At 33.0% G+C, this 17,346-nt stretch overlaps 1 protein-coding gene across 2 annotated transcripts in view; it reads left to right on the forward strand.

Moving 5' to 3' along the window:
- Window positions 1-7,859: 7,859 nt before the first annotated feature.
- Window positions 7,860-17,346, forward strand: part of LOC119638450 (tyrosine-protein phosphatase non-receptor type 9) — a 75,116-nt gene continuing 65,629 nt past the window's right edge. For both annotated transcript variants that reach the window (XM_038035228.1, XM_038035246.1), the window contains exon 1: window positions 7,860-8,062. In XM_038035228.1, coding sequence (XP_037891156.1) covers window positions 8,003-8,062 — 60 coding nt within the window. In that variant the 5' untranslated portion in view covers window positions 7,860-8,002. The remainder of the gene's footprint in view (window positions 8,063-17,346) is intronic.

Below are 17,346 nucleotides of genomic sequence, written 5' to 3' on the forward strand. Positions count from 1 at the left end.
AAAAAAAAAAAAAAAAAAAAAAAAAAAAAAAAAAAAAAAAACTTGTATTGTTTGAAGTTGCTCTTTTCATTCTTGAAATCTTTTCAAGCGTTTTCATGCTTATGACAGCAATTATCATTTAAAAACAATTACGGGCTATGGCGTATTTCCTATGTGAAATGACAAAAAAAATGACAATTCCGATGAAGGAGTGTTTTGCAGACCTCCCCTACCATAGTAATAACACATTTAAAATCGCCTAACTCCGTGATGAAAAACATTGAAAATGAAAAGAAGAGATTGCTTCCGTTAGAGGATAAAAAATGTTTGATTTTGGAATGCAAAATATTTATTCAGTTATTGGATATATCTATATTCGGATTTAAGCTTAAGACTTAATTATTGCAAACTTAAGTATTTCAAAAACGTATCGACGAACCAAAAAAATTACTTTGGTTCATTGATGTTCTGCTTTGCTTTGCTTTCTTCTGTCCTTTTTTTGTTATGAACAGAATAATCAAGCCAATGTATTTGCTAAACCGATGTACAATTGATCAAAAGAACGAGCTAATGAACTTGAAATAGTTTTTGTCTAGGGCTGTCTATGTGGCAATGCATGCAATGTTCAATTAATTAATAACTTTGTGCCAGGATGAGGAATGTATTCATTTTGTTAAAATGTTTGCAACGCCCAAAAGGAAACTTCTGAGATCCCATAAAGTATTTGCATTCTTGATTAGCATCAAATTCTGAATCGATTTAATCATGTCCGTCCGTCCGTCCGTCCGTCTCTGCCATGTAAACATTCTCTTGACTGCAAAAATACAAAAATATTAGAAATTCTTGCAAGCAGGTTGGTATTAAAAATGGGCAAAATCAGTGGCAGGGCACACCTACAGTACTACGTAAATTGAGGACATCTTTGTTTCTCGAAACTAATTAAAAGTTGATTTTTTGTTCATTCATTACTCGTGCGGTAGTAATTCTATAAAAATAGAAAAAAAAAAACATCCACGCCTCCTTAATTTAATAGTGTGTCGTAATTTCATTTTTTATTGAAAATATTGATAAGACATAGAAGCAAAGTAAAAACCCTCTTAAAACATATAAATTTTTGGCCAATTTCAAATTTGGAATGCACCTAAGTATGTCATTCCATTCATCCGTTCATACGTCCGTCTGCGCAGCTGTGTAGTATCTCTAGCAAACATTATCGTATGCGGAAAAATGAATGAAACGATATGTTTACGAACTTGAATTGAAATTTGAAAATGACCCAAACTGTCCAAAGAGCACGCCTACAATACTGTCACACATCTATGTAATAAAAAATGTGAAGACTGAGAACTATGTGTTTCATGGGTTTTTTACTTGTTACTTATAACGTACAATCCGTGCACCATATAAATTTCCACTTTTATTATAAAAACACAAAAAATCAACCGCGCCCTAATCTAATTTTCTTACTTGCTTTTTTTGTTTTTTTTAACCTTTTAAACAAGAGTAAGGCTTTTGACAGAATTACCGACGAATCATTATTATGGAGATTATGCCGTTTAGTCTTTCTCCTATATTTAGTTAACTGGTTAGCCTACCGTCTTCACAGTGGAGTGTTATTCAATTCTTTTTCAATCAATAACCAAATGCCTGCCATATCGGCCGTCACTTACAACCTAATGCTCTTGCATCTCATATTCTAATGTAGACTGACAATATTACATTTTTCTGCTCCCCTCTAATTCGGAAGTTTATTCACTTTTCATCCGATATGATTGAAATAAGTTTATGACATTGCTGTCATCCAATTCTATGACATTAGACCAAAGATAATGTAAGAAAGTGTTTTTTTTTTCTTGAAAAATTCAGTTAATCAATACTTTGGCAAATACAAAAATTAAAGAAACCCGAATTTATATAAAATTAGATGCGAAGTAATTGGCTTGAAATTTCATTGTGTTGCTGGAAATGACATGAATGCCATAGCATTGACATTTGCGAAAACACGTAATTTCCACAGAGAATAATCCTTAAGTTAAGCTATAACGGTTTTGGGCGACACAGTTCGAGGACCCATACATAATGAATGTTTGGTTTAGTTACCTGCGCTTATTGTTGCCAATTGTTGTTTCAATTAAAGCGCTGCTTAAAAAATTTCTTACCTTTTCCTCAAAGCAATTTATGCTGGATTGCATTCGCCTCACTGCCGACGCAGCAAAATAAGCTCTCGCCTAGGTCGTTGCTTGAAGTTGAAAAAAATCAGACATTGCTTACACGGTAAACTTGATGAATTATCTCATTGACTTGGCAGTTTTATTAAATAATATTATAATGTTACATATAATAATATTCGAGGAACTTTTCTTTTATAAAACTTAGTCGATGCAATTCAATTCAATTATGAACTTTTTAACTCACTCAGCGTCTCGTCTCGTCTTGTCTCGTCTTGTCTCGTCTATGAAAATCGAAACTCTCTAGCACTCGTGCGATACCGTATTTAAATTGAAACTTGGAACCTTTTAAATTCTCGCTACAGCAAATAATGTCGCGATAGTTAGTTGCCAAGCTTTCCCACGTATATCGATAGTGGGTGTGCTTTCGAGTTTATTTTATAAATGTGTCTCTTTTTTTTTTTTTTTTGTTTTTCTTGTTTTTCCTTTTGTCGCTTTTATTTATTTATTTATTCATACATAATTGCCGCAGTTTTAAAACCTTTTGTGTTTCTTCAATCTAAAATGTCACAGTTTAAGTCTTTAATCTTAAGTGCTATTTAATGCCGTTGAATTTATATTGTAGCTGAATACTTTTATATATACATATATATGAATAAATAAATGAGTAAATAAGTGAATAAAGATGGTTTGTTAAGGTTTTTCAAACGATTTTCACGCAAATTTATTTGAAATAAATCCTGTGATGGATGAGTAACTAAATTGATGAGTAATTAAATTGATTTTCTATATATATATATATGGAACTCTTCATGGGATCAAAATTCATATATTAATCTCATTCATTCAATTTATATTCATATGCATTAGCAATATTTCTTTCTTTGCGGATGAGCATAATTACATAAATTATTTAATTGTTTGTTTGTATATGCATATGCAGTTTGCAGAAAACGTTCCTATTTCTTTCTTTTTGTTGTCGAACATTTGCCCTTTAAAGCTTAGAGGGCTTTGATATCGTTTAAAATCGATATGATTAGTTTTATTTTACTACAGTACGGTAGCTGAAAAGTAACATGACATAAAAAACATAAGACTTAAGTTTTATTATATACAATCATAAGGCCGACGCTTATACACTAATCTTATTATTCCTATTGTAATACACGCATATAAGCGTTCGAGTGTAATGAGGCATATATAACGTAGTAATCAACGTTTAGCTAAAGACTATAGAATTACGTTGCCCTACGTGAAAACTTTCAAACTCAATCGGCAAACGGTAGAACGGTAGGGATGCCTGAATTTCTTATCGGAAGAGCTTCCGCGAAATAATGTACGTAAACTTAACATACGATAAATATAGATTGTTATAAAGCCTACTTGAAATTTGAATATATGGCTGCAGTCATTCAAACATCCATTACTTTCAGCGGTCGCAATGGGCGTAAATTATTTCTGTTAACAACTTAAGCTCTTTCGCACAATACCACAAATTTCAACCGATCTTCATCTGTTGCCGACGCCAAACAACAGCTGTTGATCTAATATTCACATTAAATAATTCACAAACAGTTCAGACTATTGGTCTTTTGCTTAACAATAGTTAAGTAAGCAAATTTTCATATAACGGAGAAAGCAAAATAATATAACTACGCCAACTATCCCAAAACAAAATGTCACTATTGGATTTGAGGAATTTCGTTTTTTTAACTCACTCAAGACGACTGAGATGAAGATAAAATCTATAATAGTTCGCATGCTATAACAAAGAAAAAAAAAAAAAGAAAAAAACAATGCAATAATATTTAATAGCATGATAGAGGATGCATATCGTATATGGGACAACTAAAAAAATTTATTGCGCTCTATATGAGATGGAGTGATAAGAAATAATTTGAGATCAATTTCGGGAGTTCGTCTTGTCTTAAGATGGCAAAATTCTGAAAATATGATAACAAATAATTTTCAAATCGAATTTGAATTTGACTTGAGATAGTTTCTTGGCTTCTTTATCAAGCATGTTGCGTCCATTTTCAAGATTCGTCCTTGACTACATGGTATGAATATTCGAAATTTTAATTTTTTTCTAAATTGATTCTTGTGTCCATGAGCATTTCAGAGTATAGATCGAACAGAGAGGCATGCACCTTACATTGAGTAAAAAAATCATAAGATTGCCCAGCATTCAATTTGAAAAGACAAATCTAGTACGCGTCCATTCTGTGGATGGGTATAAACGTATGTAAACTTTGTTATGAATTTAACATAACATAGTTATTTTAACTTTACTTACATACCTGCTGAATAAAATCATATCAAAAAATTCAATATTTAACCTCAATTGTGGCGTCCGTAAAAATATCAAAATATTTGACTTTGTATGAGTAGCGGACTTAATTGAATTGAAGGGAACTATTTTCATATACACACACACACACACACACAAACACACAAAGGAAGTTAAATAATTCGATTTGGCGAGATGGCAACAATGAAGTAAATGCTTATCTTCGATTGCATTTTTTCATCGTCATTATCAAATGATCCAGTCATTGCATTATGATCCACTTTTCTTGGTCAAAAGTCAATTTTTTAACATAGTTTGCCTGCCGTTATACAGCAATTGTTTTATGCATATGCAACCAGAATGGCGTTCGCCGTTGTACAAGGTTTACCTGAGTTCTTCGCTTTTTAAAAGATAACCAAACTGGCCAAGAAAAAGTAACTAAGGGAAAGAAGGGTGTTGGCCGTAGGCTATGGAAATTTTATAATACAAAATGTACAAAACTTGAATGCCATATGCTTTTCCCAGAAGCCTTTCACATTTTCTGAATTCATTTTATTTGGCAAGTTCTCCTAAACTTGCCAAATTTCACTTAAGATTGGCTAAGCATTCAAATTTTAATACATTTTGGCCAGGAAAAGTGATGTTATAGGGCCATAGTGCATTGTCAGTTTTGAAGGTCAGGACAGATCATTCAATGATTTCCGAAGATGACGTGCATCTGGTAGGGTGACTATTGTATGACTATGCCATATGATTTCTAGATGGTGTCAAGCTTTAAGTGAAGTGTTTCAAAATTTCACTATACCCCGGATCAGTTGCAACTGCTTTTTAGCGAAACTCAGATTTTTCTATTGTTTTACAAAAACAAAAATGGCTAAATAACTAAGAGAAATTAATGAGCGGAATCGTACTATCCAATATATTTTTTGGATTCGTCAACAGTAGTGGCATCTATATTATATGATGTAGCGTAGTAGAGTTCAGTCCGTGTTAAAATTCAACCTTACTGCAGCGAATTTGTTTGTTTTTTGTAGTAAGAGTCACTCGGTTTCGATATAATTTCTTATATGTACATAATGCAGACTTACAATTAGTCAATTGCAGTTATTTCTTTTGCTGACTGCGCTAGGATGATACAAAAGAAAGTAAATTTAAGAAATTAAATGAATTTTAAAATTTCAAGCAATATGTTTGCACCTAGAAGTCAAGCAGAGTAAAAGTCTAAGGGAGAGAGTCTTTAGAAGGTCACACTATTACTTTTTTTGCTTCTAATACTACTTTCAACGTCAATCGGTTTTCTTAACAAACGAATGAGTGAATCTTATTGAAATTGCGCTCACTTCACTAGCAGGCGAAAGAAGGTTTACTTATGCTTACGTCGTATTTTCCAACGCAATACATGTTGCAATGCGTTTTGTTGCATAGAAACCCGCCAAAGATTCAAATATCATCTTTGCTCAATCATGATCTATACTCATCAGTTAATCGGAAATATTTGATTTTTTAAATTCAGATAAAGCTACCTCTCGCCTGAGTATCGTATACACGGATTTTAATAAAGTGTGCGATTTTCAAAATCCTAGCTTCTATCTTCCCTTTCGATTCATTGAAAAGGATAAGCTCTTCAGGGTTGTGTTTAACTCCACCGCCTCAGATGAAGCTCCCGTGATGACAGGTGTCCCTTAAGGCAGTCACTTAAAGCTTTTTTTTATTTATTCTATACATCTATGATGTTCACCATATCTCAATGTACGCTAACGATTTTTAGCTGTAAGCTGTTCCTTCTCCTTGGAATCGCACTCGTATCAGCTACAAACTGACTTAGATAATTTGTTTACATGTTGTTCATTAATTTTTTATGGAATTACATTTTTAAAAATTGCAAAAAACTTTCTTTCTCAAGGAGGAATTCGTTCACTGCTGAGTATTTCATCGATTTGTAAAGATTGGAAGACATGTTAGCTGCGTTTAAGTAAACCCAGCTTGGCATTAGGTTGCATTAAACCGTGATCAAAGGAGCTTAACGATACTTACATTACGAAAGGGCTGCACGCGGGCTTAGTTAGACCGATACTCCTCCCCCTAATGTGTTATGTAGATCCAGTAGAATTCATTTCATTAAAAGCCATTCCTGCTCCTTGGCTTGAGATCAACTTGTCTCTTTACCTCTTCATGAAAATGAATTGCTTCTGTTAGTCTCATCGTCACTTGAGAAACGCAGATTTATTCTTAATGTTTTGCTTCTAATTAAGCTAATAAATAGTGGTATCGGGTTTTATTTACACAGAAATACAGAAATTGCGTAAAATGCTTAAAATATGTTCAATTTCTGTAATCGGATACGCGTAAAACGTATTAAACAGATTTCTGTTTGACAGGAGTCTATGCTGAGTATAAGTTAAATTTTTTTGTAATCAATGCCTTAGATGGTGAATAATATTTATGTTGTTTATAAAGAAAGAACACACGCTTAGAATTTAATAAAATAAACTCTTTTCAAGTACTTGCAAGAAGAAGATTATCCGGTATTTGTCCGGTGTTGGAATAAGTTGTGAAAAATGTGGAAAGAACAAAAGAAGAAGAAGAACTACGATAGTTTTGTTCTTTAAGTTTACGCGGTTATTTGGACGTTGGAATGTTTAAAAAAAAAAGCCTTCATACATACGTGCTATGATAACGAATGCTTAGCTGAACGTTTAGCTTAATGTATTTTCTTCTTATTCTCTTTCTTCGTTGTTTCCGTTCAATGATGTTGTATTTTACAGTTTCAGTTGTCGCTCCATACTTATTTGTGTATTTATTGTGTAATCCTCAATTCTTTTACGTCTCTTTTAAACACATTTCTCTGACATATGTAGGTATGTATTTTATTATTGTAATCAAGCCAGGTTTGCCTTTTCGTATAAAATGTAAAGAAGCGTTTTTATTTATTTTATTTTTTTTTTTTATTTTTATATATATATATATATTTTTATTTTTTTTATTTTTTTTTTCCTTAGTGCCTTGTGTGTGTACGGATTGTGTGTGACGCGTCTTTTGTACTGTTTGTCATGTTTGTTGCAGTGTTTTTATTCAGCCATAGTTGCGTAGTCATAATAATCATACACGGCTTTCAGTAGCGGAAGCTGATCATTCGTGGTCGCCTCGTCGTCAATGGTGTGATAGTGATACAAATTATTTTCTTAAAAAGTGATTTACATTTTCATTTTAATTTCTTCTTTTTTTTTTTTATTTGGCCAAGTGACATCAAATTGAGAGAAATTTAATTTAGCTAAAACTTTCACGTTATGAATCAATATTTGCAAAAAAAAAAAAAAAAAAAAAAAATACTATATATTATTTATTTTTTATTATAATTATTTATAATTATTATGAAATGGTTGAAATTTTTTTAATAGGAAACAAAAATTAATTTATTAAAGTAAAGTTTTCGATGTTAAAACATTGGAAATATTGGTGTTCTTAGAAGTAAAGTACGAAGGGGAGAAAAGAAAAAAAAAAAAAATTTCAAAATTCCTATCTCTCATCACCTTGCTATTATTTTATAATAATTTTAATCATCGCTATGATTGGGGATACCAAGAAGGATAATTGCCACCGCAAGCTAATTCTTTGTATTGTCAAGGTTAGTTGTTCTTTCTTTCTTGCTTTTTATTGTTTTTTTATTTTTTTTACACTCTGCTCTCGTGTTGAGCGGATTCGATCTCAGACCGTATCACATGATACAGATCGTTTTTTTTTTTTGATTGTTGTTGCATTCGTTGCTGTTGTTCATCTCGTATGGATTGCTTTCCTATAAAAACCACAAGTTCTTGAAATTATTTTTTTTTATTTTTTATTTTTTTTTTTTTTTTTAGGGTTTTTCTCTGTAATCATTTTTATGTTTTCTTGTTACCTTCGTTTTCGCATTTGTAATCAATACGTAGTAAATAAAGCGTATGTGTTAGGTGATCGCATAAATAATAAGGTGTATTCTGTTTTCGGCTAAAACGAAAGCTGAGAACCTTAATTAATTAATTGTTTTTTATTCATTTATTCATTTTTTTCTTTTTTTCACTTTTGAAGAACATCTTTGAAGCACTTGAATCGTTCTATTACGTTCTCTAATGCAATGAAAATTGTAAAGAAGCTTGATATAGAACATGAGGTTAGAACAAGTAATAATAGGAAATTTACAGGTTCCAACTGTATTTTCATAAAACATTGAGCAGAGCTTAAGAAGCAAGCTTTCTCTTGGAAGAAATCTTACGTTCCGGAAACTTTGAAAGCGCTTGGCAGTACGGAAATGATCAAAATGCGTACACAAAACAGGACTCGACATCTAAGTGTTCATAGAGAAAGATTCCATATCGCAAAAACACCTAAACAACACAGTTTTATTTCTCTTGTAACAGAAAGCGCAAATATCGTTAACAGATTTTTTTTTGCAGAAAAGTAGTAGAACTTTTTTGTCAGAAAGAAATTTTTAAGGATCACTTTCCTCTAAAATCGGTAGTGTATGTGTTTGAAAAAATGGACTTGACATAGAGCCACCTTATATTGAGTTTGTCTGTCCGCCTGTCACTCTTATTGTTTTGTGCGCAATTCTTGAATTTTGCGCTATTGAAAATGGCTTGGATTGGACCATCTTTTCGACCACTTTTCAAATAAGAAATCATCATTGAATGGTGCGGGGTATTTAACGATGGTCCGTCAAAAGATCCCAAGCTCACTCATTACCTTTCCAATTCTGACAAAAAAAGACAGCATAAAATTCCAGAGAAGGAATACGAGTAGTATAAGCGTCGAAAAGCTGTCCGCTTAGTCAAAAGAATACTCAAAAAAAAAAAAAAAAAAAAAATGCAGTTCTTCAAAAGGAGGTTTTTGTAACTGTCATATCTGCAAAAACTGCGTTTAACCTTTAAATCTAAAATTTCGAATTAAGCCTCCTCGAAAATATGTACATATTCATCCTGTCTCCAATTCTTTGAATTTAATCACATTCATAAAATAAATGTCTGGTGCTTTTGCGCAATAATAGTGTGAGGTAAGAAAAAGTTTAGGGCTAAAGGGAAGAACGAGGAAAACGAATGCTGTTCTTCGATCACCGGGATAACACAGTTGGGAAAATTGAGAAAAAAAAATATATGAATTCTATAGATAGGAAGGGGATAGATCAATATATTTTTTCATAGCGAAATGAAGTTTCGAATGGAAATACCGCAGCTCCAGCAGAAAGGGTGATAAAAGGTGAAGGTTTTCGATTAACAAAGGGATTTACATTTATCTTAATTTTGCAAAAAAAAAAAACATTGGAAAAAGTTCTGAGTGTTTACGGGATAACCTAACTACGTCCTTAGCATCCTTAGTGAAGTTATGCGAGCAAATATATTTAAAAACTAGAAAGAAAATTATATTTGGTTGGAAGCGAATCTTTTATGCCTATCACTGTTATCCAAAAAAAGACAAAAAACAGTAAGAGAAGTAAGTTTCCATAATCTATAATACGAAGTGGGCGCGACTGACTTTTTCTATTTTCAAAATACAGGCATGTGGGCGTTTTAAGCGCCTTCTTCGAAAAATTTAGATCAATCCCACAAATTTTTGCAAATTTGTAGGCGATATCATCATTTTCGCTAACGGGAAAATGTTTACCACAAATACTACACAGTTGCGCAGACAGACGGGTGGACAGACGAAAAGACGGACATGGTTAGATGCATTCCAAATGTGAAACTGGCTAAGGACTTATGTAGGTTATGAGGTTTTTGAAACATGCAATATAATATTGGGTAGTCGTGGTCAATTTTTTCCATTTTTCTACAGACGCTACAGCATCGCCCATGGAATTTTCGTTCGAGCTTTTGAACATTTATCCGCTATAGTTTATGAGTAATGATCAAAAAACCAATTTTTCATTCCCGTCAAAAAGCAGAGGTCTTCTCAGTTTATGTCGTGCTGTGGGTGTGTCCTTCGACCGATTTGGTTCGTTTTCAATAACAAGTTGCGTGCCAGAACTTTCAATGTGTCTGCCAAATTCAAAGTCGATAGTTTCATTTCTGCGGTCAGCAGAATTCTTACAACAGACATTTACACAGACGACCGGACGAACCTGGTTAAATCGATTTAGAATGTGATGCTGATCAAAAATATATATATAGACTTTGTGGGGTCTTCCAGGCGTTGCAAATGTCTTTACTTCATTGTCATTTTTCCGTAGAAGCTTTTAAGTGCTAATTTGCTAGCAGTCGATGCGATTTGGTTCTACTACAAACCATTGTAGAGTCGAAATTCAGTTCATGAATGGCGGCGATGGAACCCGAGCATCTTCGAATAAAGATGAGATTGCACATATTAACGGGCTAAAGAGCCCGCCGATCGCAACTGTCCACGGACATGATCGTCCCCTTGCTTTAGTAAGCAATCAATTACTACGTAGGTCCAAGACTTATCACAGTTCTGTGCGTTATTAACGAGAGAAGATGAGTAATAGTATGATTCGATGACTAACATTAGGTGCTTCGATATTTTTTATTGGACATGGAAAATCGGCGGAGAAAAAGTTGCATAACTCATACATGTTTGATGAATTTCAATACAAGAGTCGCTATATTTCGCGTAATGCCGAATATATGAAAGCGTTATTGTTCGAGGTAAGGGGACGACCGATGTTAAGGTCCCCACTTATTATTGCGCTTGCGTAAAGAGTGGTTTAATGTGACAGCTGAATATGACTCTTCGGGGATATGGTGATGGCTGTAGTTAATCCAAAATCGTGCAAAGACTAAATAAATGAAGTTATTAAATACAATTTCTCTGAAGCAGTGGAGGACGGTGGACAATACACGTCGCTCCACCTTCAAATGTAGATTGTGAATCGCCGTGGACTGCAATCGTAAAATCGCAGAAAACAAGAGCAGTTATATACAGACGTAATGCGAAAATAAAGATAATCTGCTTAAAATGTTTAAAAGACTGTAGTATAAACAAACCTCTACACGGGTCCGCTTAATACGATTATTCATGTAACGACTTTTCAAAACACGGTACTATAAGGTGCTTGGGATATATATATCGGCGTAGAAAATTGCAAAATATCTTCAAAATTGTGTCGTGTAGATAGCCCAAAAGTCAAGAAGAGGGACAGACGGACAGACAAGCTTAGATAGATTGAAAAACCCTTTCTTGTACAAGAAAAGTTAGATCTGTCTCAAGTCCTTCTTCAGGTTGCATACACCTGCACAAATACCTTTGCACCGCAAGTTGTATAGGACGGAAAATATTTTATGAAAATTACAAGAACTTTGGGGAGCCATTCATACTTTATTATTCGAAATCTTACGACTCTTCCGAAATAAACGGCAGACTAAGTATTCTTTCCATTATGTAGACGTATGTAATGCCCTGAAGAGCTTAAAATAAACCCACCGTTTGTTATACCAGTCGATTCAGAATCATCTTCTGAATCGATGTAGGTTTCTCTGCCCGTCCGAAGTTCTGTTCACGTAAACTTTATGTTCCACCTATGGGTCGCATATTTTGATAAAATTTAATATAAGGACGTGCTCTGATCCATAGACGCACGCTATTAAAAATGGCTTGGATTGGGTAACTTGTTCGACCATTTCAAAAAAAAATTGCGCTTTCAAAATTTTTCGGCAAAAGTTATGTACTAATAGCATTTCGACATTGTAAATTGGTATGAGAAATTTTGTTCAGTTGGGACCGAATATTTTGGATTGTCTCTCGTGCAACCTACGAAAACTGAATCCGAACATGGTGAAAAAGTCTAGTTTTCAATATTTCATTGTGAGAATTGTTTTATAAGAGTAAATTGATAAAGAAATCAACCTTACCGGATTTGGACCAAGTAGGTTAATTTTTTGGGTATCACCGCATATAAGTATTCTGAAGAAATGTAAGCCTTTAAAAAGGACTAATTGTTAATGCTCTATGACGAAAATTTTGTTCATGATAGTAATTTGACATAAAAATTAATTGGACCAAATTTGGGTCTATTGCTTCGGCCCCCGATCCAATAGTAAGCCCATCAGAAAAAGATTCATATTTTAATATTTTATGCTAAAAATTGCTGGATAGCCGTCAACTAACCAAAAAATAGTAAGAATAGGAAATTTGGATAACATAGGTCTCTTCCTTCGACTCTAGTATATGTAAGCGTTATCATGAAAAGTAAGCTCTCATATGGAGAGAAAGCGCAGTTTTTAATGTCCGACGACGGAAACTGAAATGTTGTAAAATTTTTGTGAAGTAAATTGAATTTTCGAAATTTAGAAGATGTCATATGATGTTTTCAGTAACCTTCATTATGCGGACTTACATAAAAAGTAATAGTCTTTGCATGAAAGTAATGCAATGTAATGTAATTTTTGTTGTATTATTACTGAAACTAACGAATAACTGTACTAGGTCAAGCAGTGTAAAGTATTTAACAGTCGGCATTATCCAGCTATAATATTCTCGGTTTTTTTTTTTTTTTTTTTTTTTTTTGCTTATAATTTAGCCAATATCATCAACCATTGGTTCGCTTTCAATAACAAGGTTAAGCAATATGTATATACATGTGGTTAACATGCATATATATCTGTTTAGATATTCTCTTCTTACACGATGAACACCTACTGTAATATTAAGATAAATAAACAACCATAAAAGTCATATCGAATTTCATAGACTTTTATGGTCACTACTATAGCGACTTTACCATTTGTCCTATAAATAATTTGAATTTAAGTTTAATTTGACTATTGAAGGATTCATTTGCAATGTTGTAGATGTTTATAGTAGATTTTCACTTTATATTGAAATATTTAGAGAGATGTCTCGTACAAGCGTAGGCCGATAAACTCTTGAAAACAATTTTTATGCGGCTCAAAATAAAACATTCTATGCTGGAAATGTGAGGAAAGGCCGAAAACTCTTTAAAATTGCCTGTCGTTCGCAACAATGGGCGGCTATGCAAACATAATTCTTATAAAATTTTTACATCTCCCTTAGAAAGAAATGTTGGGGTAGGAAAAAGTGTCTATTTATGCGCTCGCTGGCAGCTAATTGTACACTAATATATAATTTCATAATGATAATACTGACGTCAACTTCATCATCATTATGAATTGTGCAGCAAACATGTTTTGTGTTACGTTGAGCACTAAAGAGTGAAGTGCTTGTAAATTCATGTGCAGTCATTGAGTTGCTAGTTAATTGTGTGTTTGAAAAAAGTTCAAGTATTCAACTTGTGTCTATGTGTGCTTTGATTCTAGTTAATCCGGAAGCCGAGTCAGTCTTACATTTAATAATTGATTTTTCATGACATTAAATTAGTGAGAACGATAATATGTATGTATGTGTATGTGTATGTGTATGTGTATGTGTATCTTCAAAGAATACACATTAAGTAATATATAAATTTATACACCTAACACTAGCATTACACGAAAGATAGGTTCCGTCATTCATATGAAAATAACAGTAAATGTGAGAAAATCCACTGATTGCAAATGAAGAATTAACAAAAAAAAGTGGCATCTTTCCGAACGTAGTATCATTTAACATCTTTCACAGAACAGATTCTTTGTTCCGCAGCTTGGGTTAGATTATGTTGTTCTTTCGTAAACAGCAATCGTCATTTACTCCCCGTTCGTAGCTCGCAGCCCAACTTTACGATACTGTCAATCTAAAAACTGTCACTATATGGCGTTCGAGGAATTATTTGATCTTTTCTCTTTGGTTTTTTTTTTTTTTTATTTTGTCAAGCACCGACAGTTTCGTTCATCTACATACTCGGATAGATGAAGATGAGTCTCATCACTTACATAATTTTTGTTTTCTAATGATTTTTTCATTATTTCAATGAGTCTGCATTCATTCATACTTGAGATGAATGTCAATGACATGACATTTGCACGTTGACAGTTTCCTTATTACAAGGCGACTTCCATAGTCCCGTAAATCGTTGTATACGCATTGCCTTAGTTAGCAAACAACTAAATATTCTTACTTTGTTTTTCATATTATTGTCGTTATCTTCATTCTCTCTTTTGAAGCTGTTTGTTGATCGTCAATGCATCTCCCTTTCTATCCGTCACCGAACGATGAGAGGTTTCTTTATTTTGGCAAAACGTTCGCTTAGAAGTATGCTTCAAAGATCCCACAAATCTTTCTTTCTTATTCTCGATCTGGGTGTCTGTCCGATTGTTGTAAACGTTCTCCTGAGAAACTGAGAACATCTCTGTTTTTCAAAAGGTATGAAATATTGAAAGAATAACATTTCGATGAATAGATTTGCCGAAAAAATTCAAAACTTGCCACGGAATACCATCATTTCAATCTGAGATCGTACATACTGTTGGTAACACATATGAAATGAATTGGGCTTACTAGGGAACCTAAATGATATTCGTCACACAGAACGAAAGTTCCGCTTAACACTACAACTATCGAGTATGTCATTTCGATCTTTAAAAAATCATTGCAAGGCATGTAATGTAAAAATATCTACAATCAGTTCTATTGTAGGCTAGTCTAAGCTAATTGACGGTATGCCGATTGGATATATAGTTCTATCAAAAAAGTACAATTTTGAAAATATTTTTTCTGAAAGTATCAAGATATTTTCAGAAAGCTTTCGTCTCAAAGTATATGAAAGCCGCCGGCGTATTCAGTTCAAAAATGAAGAAATTATGAATTTATTTTTTTTGGTGCGCCTGAGTGGCCAAATAGGCAACAGGCTCGACTAGCAACTCAATGGTCGTGGGTTCGAATCTCAAGTGCGGTAGTGTTTTTAATAAAGCCGAAAGCCTTTGTGCTTTCATCTTAGAATTTATTCTCTGACTAAATTTATAATAATAATAATAATAATAATAATAGTAATAATAATAATATGAATTTATTTTCAATTTATTGTAACGCCCATTGGCATGCTATGCTCTGTCACCTCATTACATATAAAATATATAAATAAATTGCAATGAAAAGGTGAGCGTTAATTATGAACGTATTAGTAAACCGATCCCGTATCATATCTGGACCGAACAAGGTCGATGGTTTTGACGAGCATGTTTTGCGAAATATCAAAATGATCCCTTTTGATTGAAATACGTATATTGCGAACATTGCCAATTTCTCTAGGTTTAGAAATTCCAAAAGCTCTGCCTTATGAAATTGCGAAAATTGCAAAAAAAAAGAAAAAAGAGAGAGAGAGAGACACACTAAAAAATTTAAATTTACTTTCTTGCTAAGCTATGATATCCTTAAATGCAATACTTATTTGCATTTAAAACTTATTTGTTAAAAAGCATAGTATAGGAAATTAGCTTATATATGGAAAAAGAGTGGGTAAATATGTTTTGCGTATGTGCATAAATAGAAATCAATTTCCATTTTTCGAAAAAAAAAAATTGATGAAACGAAGCTATCAAGCATTCGTTAGTATTGTGTGCAACAAAACATGTTTGTCGTTTTGCTTTTTCCGCGATTCTGGTTCGTTTGAAATTGAAGTCACACCTGCTTTTTATGATTGAGTATTTTAAGGTGAATTTTTTTTTTTTTTTTTTTTTAATTTTTTTTTCATTGCGCCATTAAATTTTTAACTTTTAGCGGATTTTTTTTATCATTCAAGGCTTGTCTGAATAAAAATTTTAATCCGCTCATCATTCATTTTTTTTTTTTTTTTTTTTTTGGATCTATTTCGTAGTTTTCGCATTATACAATACTACTCAACGAAAACTCTTGGAAGCAAACATTTGTCCTTCAAATGGAAAGTGAACGAAATTCATTTATTTTGAAATGTTGAAGGATTTTCTATCCTTTATGTGTGTGTGTATGTGTGTGTGTGATTGTGCTTTGTTTATACAATTTATAGACGAACTAGAAATTCGGATACAAATGTTAGTTTTCTTTTGGAAGCTGGCCTATGCCATTACGACAATAAACGGCTCATATCTATTTTGTTGGCAGCATATAAGAGATTCGCTTCAAGTTAATTTAATCGATTACATGTGTTTTTTACCTAGCAGATAGGTAATGCTAATTACATCAAGATAAAAATTTGAATTTAATCCATGTGATCCTTATAGATTCAAATCGAAATCAATCTTATCGCAATAACCCAAAAACACCCATTAGAATGTAAGATACCGAGCAATCTGTTATAATACCGAGCAATTCAGAATCATTTTTTCAAACGGTTTAACCTGTCTCTCTGACACCTAGCCATGTATTTTCGTATTCAATCTATAGATCGGAATTGTTGAGCTATTTTGACGAAATTTGTATTTTTCGATCCAAGTATAACCGTTTGAATCCCAGACGGTATTGAGAAAACACTGTCGAAGAATCCCAAATAGCGCGATCGCGCTTCCTCCATATGTATGTACGAAAATACCCAAGCAGCGCTATAGCGCTTGTTTAATTTTATGTCGAGAAATGCCATTTTTTCATCGCTCCGTCAATTTTATTGCAGTTTGCGAAATGATCGGACGTATTCTTCCGTATTCTTCAGTTAATAATTCTTTTCATTATTAATAATAGTGTGTGTTAAAATGACTAGACGAAGCAGTGCACAAAGTAGGTGTAAAAATTAATCTCGATTTACTATTTAACTTTTCTAAATTTGTTGCATCCCTAAATAGGTATAATGAATCGAAAAAGAAAATCTGTAAGCACATTATTATAGTACTATTCCACCTATTGTAAAATGTACTATTTACGTTAAATGGAGCTGTCTGATCTACTTGCGTGAGTAAGTTTGAGCGCTCGATTTCGACAATACGTAACGAACCGTCAATTGTCCATGATGCTCGAAATGTGTTGGGTTTTCTCGATATAAAATCTAAACAGCGCCATCGTGCTGCTTGGGACTCAAACCGATCAACTCTATTGATAATTATAGTTTAATTTAGATAATTTTTG

This window comes from Glossina fuscipes, unplaced genomic scaffold (genome assembly GCF_014805625.2).
Source record: "Glossina fuscipes isolate IAEA_lab_2018 unplaced genomic scaffold, Yale_Gfus_2 0, whole genome shotgun sequence".
Taxonomy (NCBI): domain Eukaryota; kingdom Metazoa; phylum Arthropoda; class Insecta; order Diptera; family Glossinidae; genus Glossina; species Glossina fuscipes.